Source organism: Engystomops pustulosus, chromosome 2, assembly GCF_040894005.1.
Source record: "Engystomops pustulosus chromosome 2, aEngPut4.maternal, whole genome shotgun sequence".
Lineage (NCBI taxonomy): Eukaryota > Metazoa > Chordata > Amphibia > Anura > Leptodactylidae > Engystomops > Engystomops pustulosus.
The window spans coordinates 165,110,446-165,126,701 of NC_092412.1; the positions used below are offsets into that span (position 1 = coordinate 165,110,446).

The 16,256-nt window shown below is 41.6% G+C and overlaps 1 protein-coding gene across 4 annotated transcripts in view; it reads left to right on the forward strand.

The window, feature by feature from the left end:
• LOC140118847 (mitogen-activated protein kinase 14) overlaps positions 1 to 16,256 on the forward strand; it is a 337,108-nt gene that overhangs the window by 244,364 nt on the left and 76,488 nt on the right. For 2 of the 4 annotated variants that reach the window (XM_072137220.1, XM_072137218.1), the window contains one exon: positions 1,755 to 1,834. The exons of the other annotated variants lie outside the window; for them this stretch is intronic. In XM_072137220.1, coding sequence (XP_071993321.1) covers positions 1,755 to 1,834 — 80 coding nt within the window. The remainder of the gene's footprint in view (positions 1 to 1,754; positions 1,835 to 16,256) is intronic. 4 annotated transcript variants of the gene reach the window in all.

Consider the following 16,256-nt stretch of genomic DNA (forward strand, 5'->3'; position numbering starts at 1 on the left):
GATGTGGGATTAAGCCAAACCAGTATGTCTATTCCAAAAGGAACAGATTCCCAACTGTGGACAGCGCTGTTTCAAACTGGTTGGGTCTCTTCAGTACAGCGTAGTTTGGCCGAGTGAGAGGCTATTGACTATGGTCAGGAAGTAAGAGTTCTCTTTATGGATAGTTTGCCAATTAAGGGATTGTTTACAGTTTTAAAATGTGGTGAAATTGCACCATTTTCTTGTAGAGATAGCTTTTACCGTTTGTTACTAATGCCACCTACCCTTTATTTGGTCAGTACAAGGTGTCTTTTTTTTTTTTTTTTCGCTGAATATGATGACGTTTTGTTGCTACCATCTTTGGGATCGTCTGATCTTTTGATTACTTTTTATTTCAAATTTAATGTCCTTTCCTTAAAAATGCTGGGCACTATTTTCTGTTACAGGGTTCACAGACTGTAATAACTGTCTCTATATTTTGACTGACCCAGGCATATTGAGACATGGTGGTAGCTATAGCATATTTATTTTTTTATTTTTGTTTATTTTTATATCAGTCCTCGGGAAAGGGAGGTCATTTAAACTTTAGTTTTTTTCTGTATTTAAAAACCCAATGGGGTACTTTAACGCTATAAAGTTTGATCATTCCTGCCTATAAAGTTTGTTCAAACGTTCAGTGGAGTTAAAAATAAGAAGGAGCACCTTCTCTAAATGATATGTTCTCAACAATTATGATCCACACCTACTGCATCTAAAAAAAACTATACATTTGAATGCACCCTCAAATGAGCTATGCAGTTGTGTCACATCACATGATCTGATTTTTATATGGGATTTGGTCATTCAACTGATGTGGAGAAAAGAATTGCCTAATTGAACTGTGTTATCATAAGTTTCAAAAAACACAATGTTAATGTGATATTAGTCGAATCTTCTTTTTTTTTTGAGTGCTGCAGTAAACACACCAAGAATGGGACAAGAATGCACTTTGTGACAACACCCAAAGAGACTCAGTTAGAACGCCTTGTGGGGGGAAATGTCTGATCACACCCGGGAAGCTCTTAATAACATCTCTTAAAAACTCCTGACTCTTGCATTCACTAAATAGTGCTACTCCAGCACAGCTGGCCAATGATAAATGTCTCCCAACCAAAACTAAATCCTGACGGTGCGGTCACACGTTTCAGTTAAAACTCTTAGTTTTGGGGTGGTTTTAGGTGGAATTACTTATTTTACAAGTCAAAGACATCAAATCAACAGGTGAATGAAATTTGTGGAACAGCTTTCTCCTCCAAAATCAAATTCACCCATTCAGTTCGTCTTTCGCCTGTAAAATTGCATCTAATACCACCTCAAAACTAATTGTGATGCAGTTTTAACTGCAATGTGTTACTGCACCCTGAGAATGAATTCACAAATTACGTTTACTTCACAGAAACTTTCTATTTACACTGTGTGACACAACGCTTCCTTACCGCTTATTAAATTTTGTTTCATGATAACTTCTGTGTCTCAGCATTGGATGCACTCATATATTAACATAAAAAGAATGACAATACCATATTGAGTGTAAAAAGAATGAAAATGTGAATGTCTTTATTACCCCTTGAAACCTGATGCTTCAGCATGGCTATTATAACCCTGGTGCATGATGTGTTGGATTATTTTTTTTTGCAAGTTGTAAGCTAGTCAGAGAAATAGTGTGGTATATAAAAGTTGCATTAGTGACCAGTGCAAAGTGTTCCGCTTGTAAAGCCCTTGACGAGGCTCATAAGATATTAATCAGCTGCAACAGATTATGCGACTTACTGGGACACCTCCTACTTATCTTATTAACCGGATGCCTAGCCATGAGGTGAGAGAACAAGGATTGGGGTAACCACCTACCAGTAATCTTGCTGTGTTACAAGGGTCATAGAGTTCTTCTGTATAGCCTGTCTATTATAATGACCTAATCTTTCTATGTGCACTCATTTTCTATGCATGTTTATGTTGCATTTTACAATTTGTTAATTTTTAGAAACTAATCTGATCTTTTTTATAAGGCATAGTACATTTTTAATACAAGAAAAAAGCTAGTCTTTAAATTGCACCTTTCAGGCACATCTAGCCCCCCAAACTGAATGTCATAATGCATTTTCTGTAGTGAGTTGCTTGGCATGACGATATTGATGTGAGTCAGTGGCTCTTGTAAGTTATAAAACCTACCCTTCCACTCTGCATTGAAACCCTGTGAATTCAGTCAGCCAAGTGTTTCTGAGCTAGGTTGAGTCTGAATGTGTTCCCACGTGCAGTTTTTCTGATTATGTTTTTTTGGTAAGCAAATAATGGGTCCTGGTCTGGACATCAAAAGCTGCATCTGAAAAACGTGTGAATGCACCCTCAAGCTGATAAAAACGACTCCTACTACTAAGCTGCTGCTCAGAAATGGAGCAATACATGTGAATTAAATGTGCAGTGGGATTGTATACAAAAGGAGGAAGGAGGTGTAGATTTGTTTTAGGTGACCCTATACTTTACCCTTTAAATAGGTTTAACTTCAGTTTAAGCTTAACTAATCAGATTGAGCTCTAATGTCCCAATACCAAAATGGGTAAAAAAAAATGTTCATAAATGGGGATATTTCGAGAAAAACACATAGGGTTGAAAACAAAAAAATATATGATGAATATTTCCTTAAAAACTATTCAATGATACAAAGTTGACCCTTTATTTTCCACATGGATGTAGTATTCTGTTCTTTTGCTAGTTTAATGCGAGTCTCCTTACCTCTCACACATCGGAGCGTTTGATTATCTTCCCCCTAAGGATTTTTCTCGTTGCCTGCAAAGTTTTCCAATATCGAATGCTCTACATTAAGTGCTGGAACTTCGCACCTAGTGGAATCTGACAATATCCTATTTGATGGTAAAATCCATACCTGCACCAGAGGAGGTGGTGTGTTGCATTTGGTAACATTGGGTAGCTTTTAGAAAAATATTTCATAAGTTTAATTTTAGATTCTGGATTATGTGTATTTTTCTAAATATCCCCTTTTACAATGCTTTTGCACAGATTTTAATTTTGTCCAAATCTGCCATTTAAGATTTTAAAGTCCCCCCCCCCCCCCCCCCCGCCACGGTAGTGGGCAAGACTTTTTTTTTTTTTAATTTGACATGCCACTGTCCCAACCTTTTTGTTACACTACATATACACACTGCTCAAAAAAAAATAAAGGGAAAACTCAACTACATAATCTATGTTTGTTATATAAATAAAGGAATTATTTTTATAACACATCCTAGATCTGAATAAATTAAATATTCTCTTAAATACAAAGTTGAATGTGCTGACAACACAATATCAAACAAAATCATCAATGGAAATGAAATTTACTAACCAATGGAGGCCTGGATTTAGAATCACCCACAAGATTAAAGTGGAAAAAAACACTACAGGCTGATACAACTTTGATGTTATGTCCTTAGAACAAGTCAAAATGAGGCCCAGTATTGAGTGTGGCCTCCATGTGCCTCTATGACCTGCATACACAGCCTCAACATTCTCCTGAGGAGGTTGCGGATGGTCTTCTGCGAGATCTCCTCCTAGGCCTGGAGTAAAGCATCCGCCAACTCCTGGACAGTCTGTGATGTAATGTGACGTTGGTGGATGGAGCAAAACATGATGTCCCAGATGTGCTCAATTGGATTCGGGTCTGGGGAACGAGTGGGCCAATCCATAGCTTCAATTCTAAGTACAACATGTCCCACAAAAAAACTGCTCCATAGCCAAAAAAGTTAAGCCACTCAGAAGACAGCAATGCAAAAAAGATAATTTTTTCCCCACATTAGGGTTTTATTTGGCAAATTTAGTAAAACGTAAGAAAAAATATTAAAGTATACACTCACCGGCCACTTTATTAGGTACACCTGTCCAACTGCTCGTTAACACTTAATTTCTAATCAGCCAATCACATGGCAGCAACTCAGTGCATTTAGGCATGTAGACATGGTCAAGACAATCTCCTGCAGTTCAAACCGAGCATCAGTATGGGGAAGAAAGGTGATTTGAGTGCCTTTGAACGTGGCATGGTTGTTGGTGCCAGAAGGGCTGGTCTGAGTATTTCAGAAACTGCTGACCTACTGGGATTTTCACGCACAACCATCTCTAGGGTTTACAGAGAATGGTCCGAAAAAGAAAAATTATCCAGTGAGCGGCTTTTCTGTGGGCGGAAATGACTTGTTGATGCCAGAGGTCAGAGGAGAATGGGCAGACCGGTTCGAGCTGATAGAAAGGCAACAGTGTCTCAAATCGCCACCCGTTACAACCAAGGTAGGCAGAAGAGCATCTCTGAACGCACAGTACGTCGAACTTTGAGGCAGATGGGCTACAACAGCAGAAGACCACACCGGGTGCCACTCCTTTCAGCTAAGAACAGGAAACTGAGGCTACAATTTGCACAAGCTCATCGAAATTGGACAGTAGAAGATTGGAAAAAACGTTGCCTGGTCTGATGAGTCTCGATTTCTGCTGCGACATTCGGATGGTAGGGTCAGAATTTGGCGTCAACAACATGAAAGCATGGATCCATCCTGCCTTGTATCAACCTTTCAGGCTGGTGGTGGTGGTGTCATGGTGTGGGGAATATTTTCTTGGCACTCTTTGGGCCCCTTGGTACCAATTGAGCATCGTTGCAACGCCACAGCCTACCTGAGTATTGTTGCTGACCATGTCCATCCCTTTATGACCACAATGTACCCAACATCTGATGGCTACTTTCAGCAGGATAATGCGCCATGTCATAAAGCTGGAATCATCTCAGACTGGTTTCTTGAACATGACAATGAGTTCACTGTACTAAAATGGCCTCCACAGTCACCAGATCTCAATCCAATAGAGCATCTTTGGGATGTGGTGGAACAGGAGATTCGCATCATGGATGTGCAGCCGACAAATCTGCGGCAACTGTGTGATGCCATCATGTCAATATGGACCAAAATCTTTGAGGAATGCTTACAGCACCTTGTTTAATCAATGCCGCGAAGAATTGAGGCAGTTCTGAAGGTAAAAGGGGGTCCAACCCGTTACTAGCATGGTGTACTTAATAAAGTGGCCGGTGAGTGTATATAAAGTATGGTATCCTTGTAATAGTATTGACCCATATAATAAAGATAACATGATTATTAGGCTATAAGCTGAACACCAAAAAACAAAAAAAATAAATAAAAAATCCAGTATAGAATTGATGCTTGCTTACACCAGCCCTCAAAAAAAAGTTCATAAATTTTCAACAATAGAGGATACCAACCCCAAAATGGTAACACTGGAAAAAGCATCTCATCCCGCAAAAAAAATGCCACCACATGGCCCCAATAACGGAAAAGTATAAATTTGTATAGCCTGCAAAAGGGGCCAATGAGGAAACTAAAATTCTGGCAGCTGCACGGCGCTCCTTCTCTTCTGCGCCTCGTTGTGCGCTCGTAAAAGAAGTAACGGCCACATGGGGGGTCTCTGTACTCGGGAGAAATTGCATAACAAATTTTAAGGTGGGTTTTATCTTTTGGAAATGTGTCAATTTTAGGGCTAAATTAACGTATAACCGTCCAAATTTGACTATTCTAAATTTCACCTCCATTTTGATGTAATTACTATGAAGATCTCAAGGGGTTAACAATCTTTCTAAAAGCTGTTTCGGATAGTTTGAGCGGTGCAGATTTGAAAATGGCTTCATTATATAGGGTCTTTTTGATGTTAGGTATGTCAATTTTTTATCAAAACAGTATTTATCACAAAAATAGTAAATCCTGAAAATACAGAAAATCGATACTCGATTTGTAAGCCTTGAGGGGTGCACATTTGAAAATGGGTTGATTATATAGGTTTTTTTTTATGCTTAATATGTAAAATTTCATTCAAAACGGAATTTATCCCCAAAATAGTCAATTCTAAAAATACGGAAAATCGCTATTCGATTTGCAAGCCGCGTGACATCAAAATACATTATCCAGACATTTCAAAAATTATGAACATGTAAAGTAGACATATGGGAAATGTTATTCAGCAACATATTTAGGTGGTAAATCTATCTACCTGAAAATGCAATGATTTCGAAATTCGAAAATGGCAAATCTTCCAAAAAAAATCATCTTTTTTTTTTTTTTTTTTTTTTTTTTTTTTTTTTTAAATAAACGCAAAACATAGCATTTACCACTAAAATGAAGTACAACATGTTAGGGAAAATCAATCTCTGAATTTTTATAGCACAGCTGAAAACAGGTTTGCTAATTATAGAAGCTATAAAGCTGTCCTTCCTTTGAACTGGTTGAGAATCTGGAGAATCACATTTGTTTATTCTATGAAACTCTCATAATGGCCATTCAATGCTACAAATTGCCAAGAACCTGAAGATTTCCTACAACGCTGTGTTCTACTCCCTTCACAAACAGGCTCTAACCAGAGTAGAAAAAGAAGTGGGAGTCCCTGCTGCACATCTAAGCAACAATAAAATTACATTTAAGTCTCTAGATCAAGAAGCAAACACTTCACAGGTCCTCAACTGGCAGCTACATTAAATTGTACCCACCAAACGCTAGTGTCAACCTCTATAGTAAAGAGCCGACTCCAGGATGCTGGCCTTCAGAAGAGTGATGAAGAAAAAAACATATTTGAGACTGCCTAATAAAAGGAAAAGATTAAAGGGAACCTGTCACCAGGGACCTCCTTTTCACTAAAGACAGGTTACAAATGCCCATTACAGCTGCATTGCAAATATGCCTTTCTGCTTTCGCTAAGCATTTGCATTACAATATAATTGTGTATTATAACTTACCTTGCACCCTGACAGGTCTGTGTAGCCCCAATGGTTGGGCTTTGGTTTGGATGCATTTCAAAAAACATGTGTAATGGGCTCTGCAACCTGTCATTATTGAAAATGAGGGCCCTGTTGACAAAGTTGAGACATTGGAAAAAAGTGTTATGGAGAGACCAAATCTAAGTTTGAGGTGGTTGGATCTAACAGAAGAACATTTGTGAGATGCAAACCAATTGAAAAGATGCTGGAAGAATGCCTAACACCATCTGTCAAGCATGGTGGAGGTAATGTGATGGTCTGGGTTTGCAATGGTGCTGGTAAAGTGTGAATTTGTATAAGATCAAAGGGATTTTGAATAAGGAAGGCAATCACTCAATTTTGCCATGGCATACTGTTGAGATAGGATTTAAGATATCCTCTTTTACTGCGCATTTGGTTTACCTTAACAGTCCCCCCTAAATCCTAGAATTTCTCTCAGCTACTTTTAGTCTAGAAGGACCTACAGATCTGCCCATATGTGCATCATTCTCCTCTTCACCAGTTGGATGACAGCAGACCCCTGTTGGGTGTGCTCCCATTTAGTGGACTTTCACACATGGGAATCAAATCTCTACTCTACCTCTCCCTAGTCCAGGGGGCTGTTTGATATGTTTCAGGGGTGGTTGATCTCAGAGGGATATCTTCATTATGCAAATTTAGGTAACTTGAGTAAGGGGTCTTTGGCTTGTCTAATTACTGATACCCATGATATTGGTGGACTTGATGAGGGGGACCACATAACACGCAATAAATGACAAGAGCAAAATCACATTCGCCAATATCACCCCCACTTAAAGCGAACCCTTCCAATCCCCAACCACAAAGTGAAGGATATAGCGTCCACTTCTGAGTTTCTCTTGATTTCCCTGGACAGTCCTTCTTTTCACAAGCATGGGTAATGGATCCATAGAGGGCGATGTCATGCAACAAGCTGCTCCCACCATCTTACAGACTCCTCCCCTCTCAGCAAGGATCATGTCCAAAGCCATACGGTTCTGGAAAGCATCTTGGATATAATTCACAAATCTCTGTTAACCCAATCAACATCTTTGCTCATAGCTATCTGGGGAATAATGGACCCTGGGTCTGCCCATATCTGATTGTGGGCCTTGTACTCATCTGGGACTTCCCTTTCTACTCCCACTGTATCTATATAAATATCATCTAGGCGCTTCTCTCAGACCTTCAGAATCCTTTGGGATTCTCTACCTTTTCTTTATGTGTCTGATCAAACTTATTCTTGGGGATCACGTGGAAGGAATGCACAAGTTTTATCACAGTACACTCACCTTCCCAGCCTCTAGGCAGGCTTGACCTGACTCTCCTATCCCCACAAATCCTGTACTCATCAGACACTGCTAATACAGGGTTACCTGTGCTGTCAATGTCAAAGAAGTCTTGTTGCACCAACTGTAGGTAAAGTCTCCTACCCTGGGGGGCATCCTGGTCATGGTTGAGGTGTCATGGTTGAGGTGATAGTCATGGTTGAGGTGTCCCTGAGCATACAGTCAGTCAGAAGAGACCAGCTAGCAAGAAGAGTAAGCAAGTTTGCAATAGAAAGCATGACGCTGGTCAGCAGGACTTGGAAAGGACCGTCGTAGCGAGGTTCCAGTCTCTCTGGTGTCTCTTTACCACCACGTCTCCAGGCTTCAGGGTATGCGTCCTGAGGTCTCTGTCTGAATCTGAAAAGGAATCAGAAACACTTTTGCGGACCTTTTCCAAGGTCTGACTCAACTGTATGGCATGTTCCACCTGGTTTCCAGCCATCAGCTATATAGGGTCTATAGAAAGTAGGGGCCAAGTCTGGGTGCACAGCCAAAAAGTACTATAAAAGGGCAATCCCGTCTTTCTGTTGAAGGTGATCCTAATTGAATAGAGGGCAGCAGGAAGGCACTTGGTCAATTGTTTCCGTGTTACTTCCATGGCCTTCCGGATCGCTAACTTAAGAGTGCCGCTTAGTTTTTCAATCCCACCACTAACTTGGGAAAGGTAAGGTCAATAAATGCATTCTGGCAAATCTGTAAAATGGAGGCACAGAAACAGTAGGTCATCCGCATACTGTAAAAGGACATCATCCAGTAAGGGGCTAGTCTGTCAATCTACTCCCTGTAGTACTGGCTGGGTGAGTTTTACCCCCCTTGTGGTAATCTGCAATAGCTATACTGGAATACTGAACTGGTAAGGGCAAATAGCAATCTTCTTGTAGGGACACAGAGAGGAGAACATTTGTCAAATCAATAACAGTGAATAATGTCACTCCCGGGGACTGCTGCCTGTTTGGGCTAGGGACCACTGGGCTTCAGTACACTCATTGGCAGCTTGGAGGTCATGGGCCATCCTACATTTATCGGCTGTTCTTTCTAGGTCTTTTCCTTGACTGGGAATGGGTTAAATCTTCATCGGGCTAGCAGGGGAGGAGTCACACTTCAGTTCTACAATGAGAGGAGCTAACGCTGTCTGGGGGGAATGTACTTGCTGACATCCTCTTTAGTTACCACCCCCCTGGTCCAGCCCTGTTGGGGGCGTCTCCATTTCCCTAGAATGTGGCCAGTCACTTCAATAATGTCTCCTCCAAGCAGTTGAAACACGCCCACTTTGGTCGGTTGGTTGAGACTTCCGGAAATGTTGTCAGTCTCACTTTGGCGTGGTCTGTGAAACTACCAACTCTGGTCTCTGTTCCCTATGTACGTCACTCTGTCAGTCTTATCAATCGCTCTGTACGCAAGTCTGGCGGAGATGTCTCCTAGTCCTAGATGTACACTACACTGTCAGGTCATCCCCCATGTGTCCTAAAGCTGTAAACAGTTCCAGTGGAACTCCTTCATGACAGTTTACGTCTCCTCGGACATCATCAGCACATTACATGGCTTACTGTATTCATTTATCACAAGCAAATTCCTTTGTCTTTTTAGGCTGTCAGTAGAAGAAGTCGGAGCAGCGCCGCTCCCTCCCACCTTCTGTAAACAATCAGAAGGTCACTGTCTCTCTCGTAGAAAAAGCAGACACAGAATTCCAATCCAAGCTGCACAGATCTCTGCCCCCATGGTCTGGCCCTTTAAACTCCAGGAAGCAGATACCAGAGACATTGCAACACTCTTTATAGTAATTTTTCTCTAATCGTCAGGATCAAATAAGTTTTAACTAGACCATACCCAAACAAACAATGTTTCACACTCCAAGATCTTTAGCATAAGTCTGAAATTAGGTAAAATTACCCATGCCGATACAGGGGTGGAGTCTGCATTCCAGACGCCATCTTTCTGTCCCGAGAAAATATAATAAAATCTCTTTTTCTAAAATTCTTTCCACATCAAAAACTTTGAAATGTCCCTTATCCCTGTCTCTTTCTTCAATGGGCACTCTGAAGGATTTCTGTCACTCTGTCCTGGTCCATCTGTCAAAGCCAGAGGCTCGAAGTGTCTGTTTGCAAATCTGATCAAGTTTTCTTAATTGTACAATCATCAGATCCTTTGACACATTCCAAAACCTTCACTACTACTTTTCTTTTCGCACAATGCTACCAGCTGTTCCATTATAAAAACTTGCACTTTTCCGACAGGCCTACTTAACTGAACAACCTTCTGTCTACCTACATCTTTCCCTGCACTGAACTATCGCTAGCACGCCAGTAGCTCTCTCCAGGAGGACGTAATTTATCCCGAGACCCTTACCGGTGCAGCTGCTCTGCGGCATAAGGTCTGACATTCAAGATCACCAGTTACAGAGACTCCGGTCACTGCGTGTCAGTTAGAGGTTTATCAGAAGGCCCCCCTTATTGATCTCAATCCTTGTCAATTTCCCTGACACCCGGCCTATTATCCAGTATCCTGGCCTTCTATATCAGAACCCCAGACACTTATCCTGTGCCTGCTTTTCCCTGCTGTCTCTCTCTCCATTCCTCTCAGTATCTTGTGTGACCTTGGAATGTCCTCCCCCTCCCTTTATGTTCTGGCTCAGCCAGCGCTTACACGCAGCAGCCAAGGCACTTGTTTCAATTTTACACAAAAGTGTCTAACAATTCAGACCCCGCGCAGGACACCAGGTGGCTATACGTATTTACCCTCCAATCCCAGCTGTCTACAGCCACAGGTATCAACACCCCTCGAGTCACAGGTTAACATATGTAATCTAAAACTTACCGTGATCTGGGTTGATCAGTCCCGGTCGGGAAGTGGTGACCCTCGAGGCTGCAAATGGTGCCTGGAACAAGGGGGCTTCCTGGTTCTGCTCAGCAGTGCCTCCAACTGTTGAGATAGGATTTAAGATATCCTCTTTTAGTGTGCGTTGGCTGCGTGTTTCTAATCAATAAGCATGCAAAGGATGACAAATTGCTGATGCAAGATTTGCTAATGCCAAGGGCAAAAATCAGCACTGCGCAGGTTTATTTGGTTTCGCAAAACTATATAAAAATTAGGCAAAAAGCAGAAGGAGGAGGAGAATTCCCAGCTCATGTAGTATCTTGATTGGAGAACTTCCCTGCTGTTGCACATCGACGTCATGTTCACATCACGCCCACATTCCTTTAGCCTCGATGTTTTGGTTATGATGGCCACGATGTTGGCGCCATCTTAAAATGTATTCTCTGTTACAATGTGTCACGAACCCGACTCACCGGAGTTCACCCACTGGGATAACTACTCTATGGAGTCACAGAATTTAGCCCTTAAGCTCCGCCTACTTCCACAAAATGGCGTCCTTACGCTAAATTTACTCCACAGAATCCGCACTGCCACCACCCACGAGTTACTTATGCAAAGAAGGCCGTAGGCACCTCAACCACACAGACAATGCACCCTGATGATAACTCAGCACATGCACTCACTACTTACACTATATTACAATTATAAACTCACACAGAACCTGCAATCGCTTACTACATGGACTATGCTAATAATGACCTCTGGTAACGTGATTCCCTTTAGAGACTCAGATTCTTTAAGGCTACAAGCAGAGGCTTATTAAAAAGTTTTAATTTACATAAAAATGCAGTACACTCAAAGAATTAAATTGTCAGATAAAATGAAAAAAGGATTAAAACAATACACATACAATACTTACAAACAGTTATGGAAAAAGAAACAAAAAAAATTCTTGCTAGTGGAATAGGAAGAAATTCTTTGGCCCGAGGACAGGGCATAAGCATCGATCCAGCCTCCTATTGTCATATCAGCCTTCTAGAGTCACTCAGTCTGAACACTACTATGTGGCTGCTTCATTAATTTAAGCCCAGGTGATTTTTTGACCCCCACCCCTGGCTGTGATGTCACTGTGAGGGGGATTTTTCTATCCCCCTCCCATCAGTGAGCTACTTTTTGGGTCTGGGTTTTTATCAGAACCCCATAACTTTTGATTGGGAGATGGCACAATTGTGCCATGGCTTCCAACCAAACGGGCATGTTATTCCCATTAACCCCATACCAAACTCGGGGTGTCTTAGCCTAATATCAGGGATGTTCTGCTATTGGCTGCCTTCCATTGCAGCTAATGTTCTGATTTTCGGTCCAGAAGTGTGTCTAGACCCCATAACTGTCCTGTGTAACTTGGGACCTATAATTATGAATTATGTCCCAGTTATGGACAGCTATGATATTCCCCTTTGTCTGAATTTGGAGGGAAAAACATGCAGTCTGTGGCTTCTTTTCATCCCCCACTAGCTAGACTACTCTGGCCGAAAGGTGTTAATTTTACCACTTAGAAGACCATGCTTTTCTGATCAAGCATAGACTCCCTGGGGTTTTATAACCACCCTGCCAGGCTCATCTTCTGGCTGGTCTTAAACAAATGGAGCCTAATGATTTATAACAGGCAGAATGAAACACAAAGAAAAAAAAAAAAAATATATATATATATATATATATCAAACAAACTGTGGAGGAGTAATATTATTATCACACCTCCCTCCAGAGATATGGCATGGGATTTGGATATTCTAATCAATATCCCAAGCCATTGTCCGCCGGCTCTCCCTGCCGTGACAACCCGTCCGCATTCCCATGTTCACTGCCCTTCTGTCACGATACTGGTGATATATTGCTGGAATCCAATAGCAGGGACTAGACAGGACACTGGAAGCACCAAGGGTGGACACAGGAGGTGCAGCGAGCAGACTGGGAAACAGTAGTACTACAACAGGCAGGTAATCAGAACTTGCAAAAGCCAGGAGAACAATCTGGGAGGAGTAGTTCAGCAAGCAGAAGGGAGGAACAATCCGGAGAAGGAGTTCCAAGCAAGAGGACTGTCCAAGCAGGAGCTATACACAATACTCAAGCAATGTCTACTGAGCAGGACAGGAAATATATACCAAACAGGAAGTAAGATGGCACCCGGTTGAGACAACATCCACCATCTTAACTGAGGGCAAACTTGAGGGCAAGGCAAACTAAATGAGGAAAGGCAGACCATGCCTGACATTACTCCCACCTCAACAGCGGCCTCTGGACGGCACTTGATTCGGCCTATTAGGATGTCTTTGATGAAACTGTTTGATCAGTCTAGGAGCATTAACATTATTCACAGGTTCCCAGGAATTCTCTTCAGGTCCATAACCTTGCCACTTAATAAGATACTGTAGGCGGTTCCTAAAAATTCTTGAGTCCAAGATTTTCTCCACCACAAACTGTTCTTCTCCGTCTATCTCCACAGTATTGGGAGGAGGAAGTTCTCGTTCCGGAAAAGGATTGGGTATGACAGGCTTTAAAAGAGATACATGGAAAACAGGATGAATCTTCATAAATTGCGGGAGTTTGAGTCGAACAGCTACTGGACTAATTATCCCCATAATCTTGTAAGGTCCGACAAATTTCTGTCCCAGTTTTGATGAAGGAACCTTAAGTTTCAGATTTCTGGTGGACAGCCATACCTTATCCCCAATCTTAAAAACTGGTGCTGGTCTACGGTGCTTATCTGCAGTCTTCTTGTAATTGTCTTGGGCGGTCTCTAGTGTTCTTTTCAATAATTCCAAATTTTGCTGTAGCATAGAAATCCTTTCCTCTACCGCAGGAATAGATGCCATGGTGGGAAATTTTGGAAGGATATTTGGATGATAGCCTACATTTGCAAAAAAGGGAGTTTGTTTGGTGGAAGCGTTTTGAGTGTTGTTATAGGAAAACTCAGCAATTGGGAGCAGATCTATCCAGTCATCTTGCAAATGGCAAATATAACACCGGAGATACTGTTCAAGAGTCTGATTTGTGCGTTCCGTCTGCCCGTTAGACTGAGGATGAAATGCGGTTGATAAATTGATTCTGATATCAAGTGCCTTGCAAAAACTTCGCCAAAATTTTGATGTAAATTGCACTCCACGATCCGAGACAACTTCATCAGGGACTCCATGAAGACGGAACACATTATGGACTACTAAATCAGCGGTGTGTTTCGCAGAAGGTAGACCCGTACATGGAATGAAATGTGCAGCTTTGGTGAGCCGGTCCACTACTACCAGGATAGTATCTTTACCTTTAGAAGGGGGTAGATCTACAATGAAGTCCATAGATATAGAACCCCAGGGACGAGAGGGGACTGCCAAAGGCTGTAATAAGCCTGTGGGTGAGGAACGTGGTGTCTTGCATCTGGCGCAAATATCACAGGACTTGACATATTTTCTTACATCCCCTTTAAAACTGGGCCACCAGAAGAAACGGGCTAAGAATTCTTGGGTCTTCTGTACTCCTCTGTGACCAGCTAATTTTGAATCGTGGACTAATTGTAGAATCTTTAATCTTACTGTTTCGGGTACATACAGCTGTTGCCCATGAGTCCACATCTTGTTTTTAAGCATTAAATGTAAGTCATCTGGTGGTCGAGATAACAAAGTGTCGGTGTCATAGGCTACTCGTATTTCTTCAAGCAAGTCTTTATTATGAATTACTCCAACAAAATTAGATTCAGGAAGGATGGTCTTTGGTGGAACTGTAGAAGAGTCATTGGAGAATATTCTGGACAAAGCATCAGCTTTACCATTACGGGAACCAGGCCTATATGAGATCACAAAATTAAATTGATTGAGAAACAGACTCCAACGAGCTTGACGAGGGGACAAACACTTGGCAGATCTCATGAATTCCAAGTTACGGTGGTCAGTCAGAACTATTATTTGCTGTGAGGCTCCCTGAAGAAGATGTCTCCATTCCTTAAAGGCTGCAATGATGGCTAGCAATTCTTTGTTCCCCACATCATAATTCTTTTCAGCAGGTGATAAGCGTTGGGAAAAATAAGCACAGGGGTGCAATAAGCTTTTCTCTCCTCTTCTCTGTGACAGAATAGCTCCTATGGCGCAGTCTGAAGCATCTACTTCTATGATGAAAGCAAGTTCTGGATCGGGATGAACTAATATAGGAGCTGTCGTAAATTTGGATTTTAGCCGAGAAAAGGATTCCTGTGCTTCAAAAGACCATGTAAAAACGTTCTTTTTCTTAGTCAGCTGTGTGATAGGGGCGATTACTTCTGAGAAATTTTTAATAAAACGTCTATAAAAATTGGCAAAACCTATAAAACGTTGTACGTCCTTCAAGTTCTTAGGAGTAGGCCAGTCAATAATTGCTTTGATCTTGCTGGGGTCCATCTGCAATCCGTGAGGCGAAATTATGTAGCCGAGGAATTGGATCTCAGTCTGATGGAATTCACATTTTTCAATCTTAATGTAGAGATGATTTTTTCTTAATCTTTCTAAAATGAGCATCACATGATGTTGATGTTCTTCCACCGAGTTGGAAAAGATCAAGATATCGTCTAGGTAGATAACTACAAACTGGTCCAGAAGATCTCTGAAAATATCATTGACAAGATGTTGGAAGGTGGCTGGGGCATTACATAAGCCAAAGGGCATAACGAGATATTCAAAGTGTCCATAACGTGATCTGAAAGCTGTCTTCCATTCATCCCCGGGTCTTATGCGGACTAAATTATAGGCACCACGTAGGTCTAATTTGGTGAAGATTTTAGCATGTCGTACTCTCTCTAGAAGCTCGGGGATCAGTGGTAAAGGATAACGGTTTTTAATAGTAATTTTATTTAGCTCACGGTAGTCGATGCACGGTCTTAGTGAGCCATCTTTTTTCTTTACAAAGAATATGGGAGCCCCTGCTGGCGAGGAAGATGGACGGATGAACCCTTTAGCTCGATTCTCTTCTATATAGTCCTTAAGGGCCTGTAGTTCTGGGCCTGCCAAAGGGTAGATGTTTCCAAAAGGTATAGATGCACCAGGAAGCAACTCTATGGGGCAATCATATGGTCGATGTGGAGGGAGTTTATCTGCATTTTGTTTGTCACAGACATCTGCAAATTCCTTGTATACAAGAGGTAATTCTTTTGTCTTGACATCCTGTACTGACTTCTCACGACTTTGTTCAGACTGGTGTGCCAGAGGAGAATCACCTGTTGGGAAACATACTTCCTTAGTTTCCCAGTTGATAACAGGATTCTGTGCCTGTAACCAGGGCAAACCTAGGAT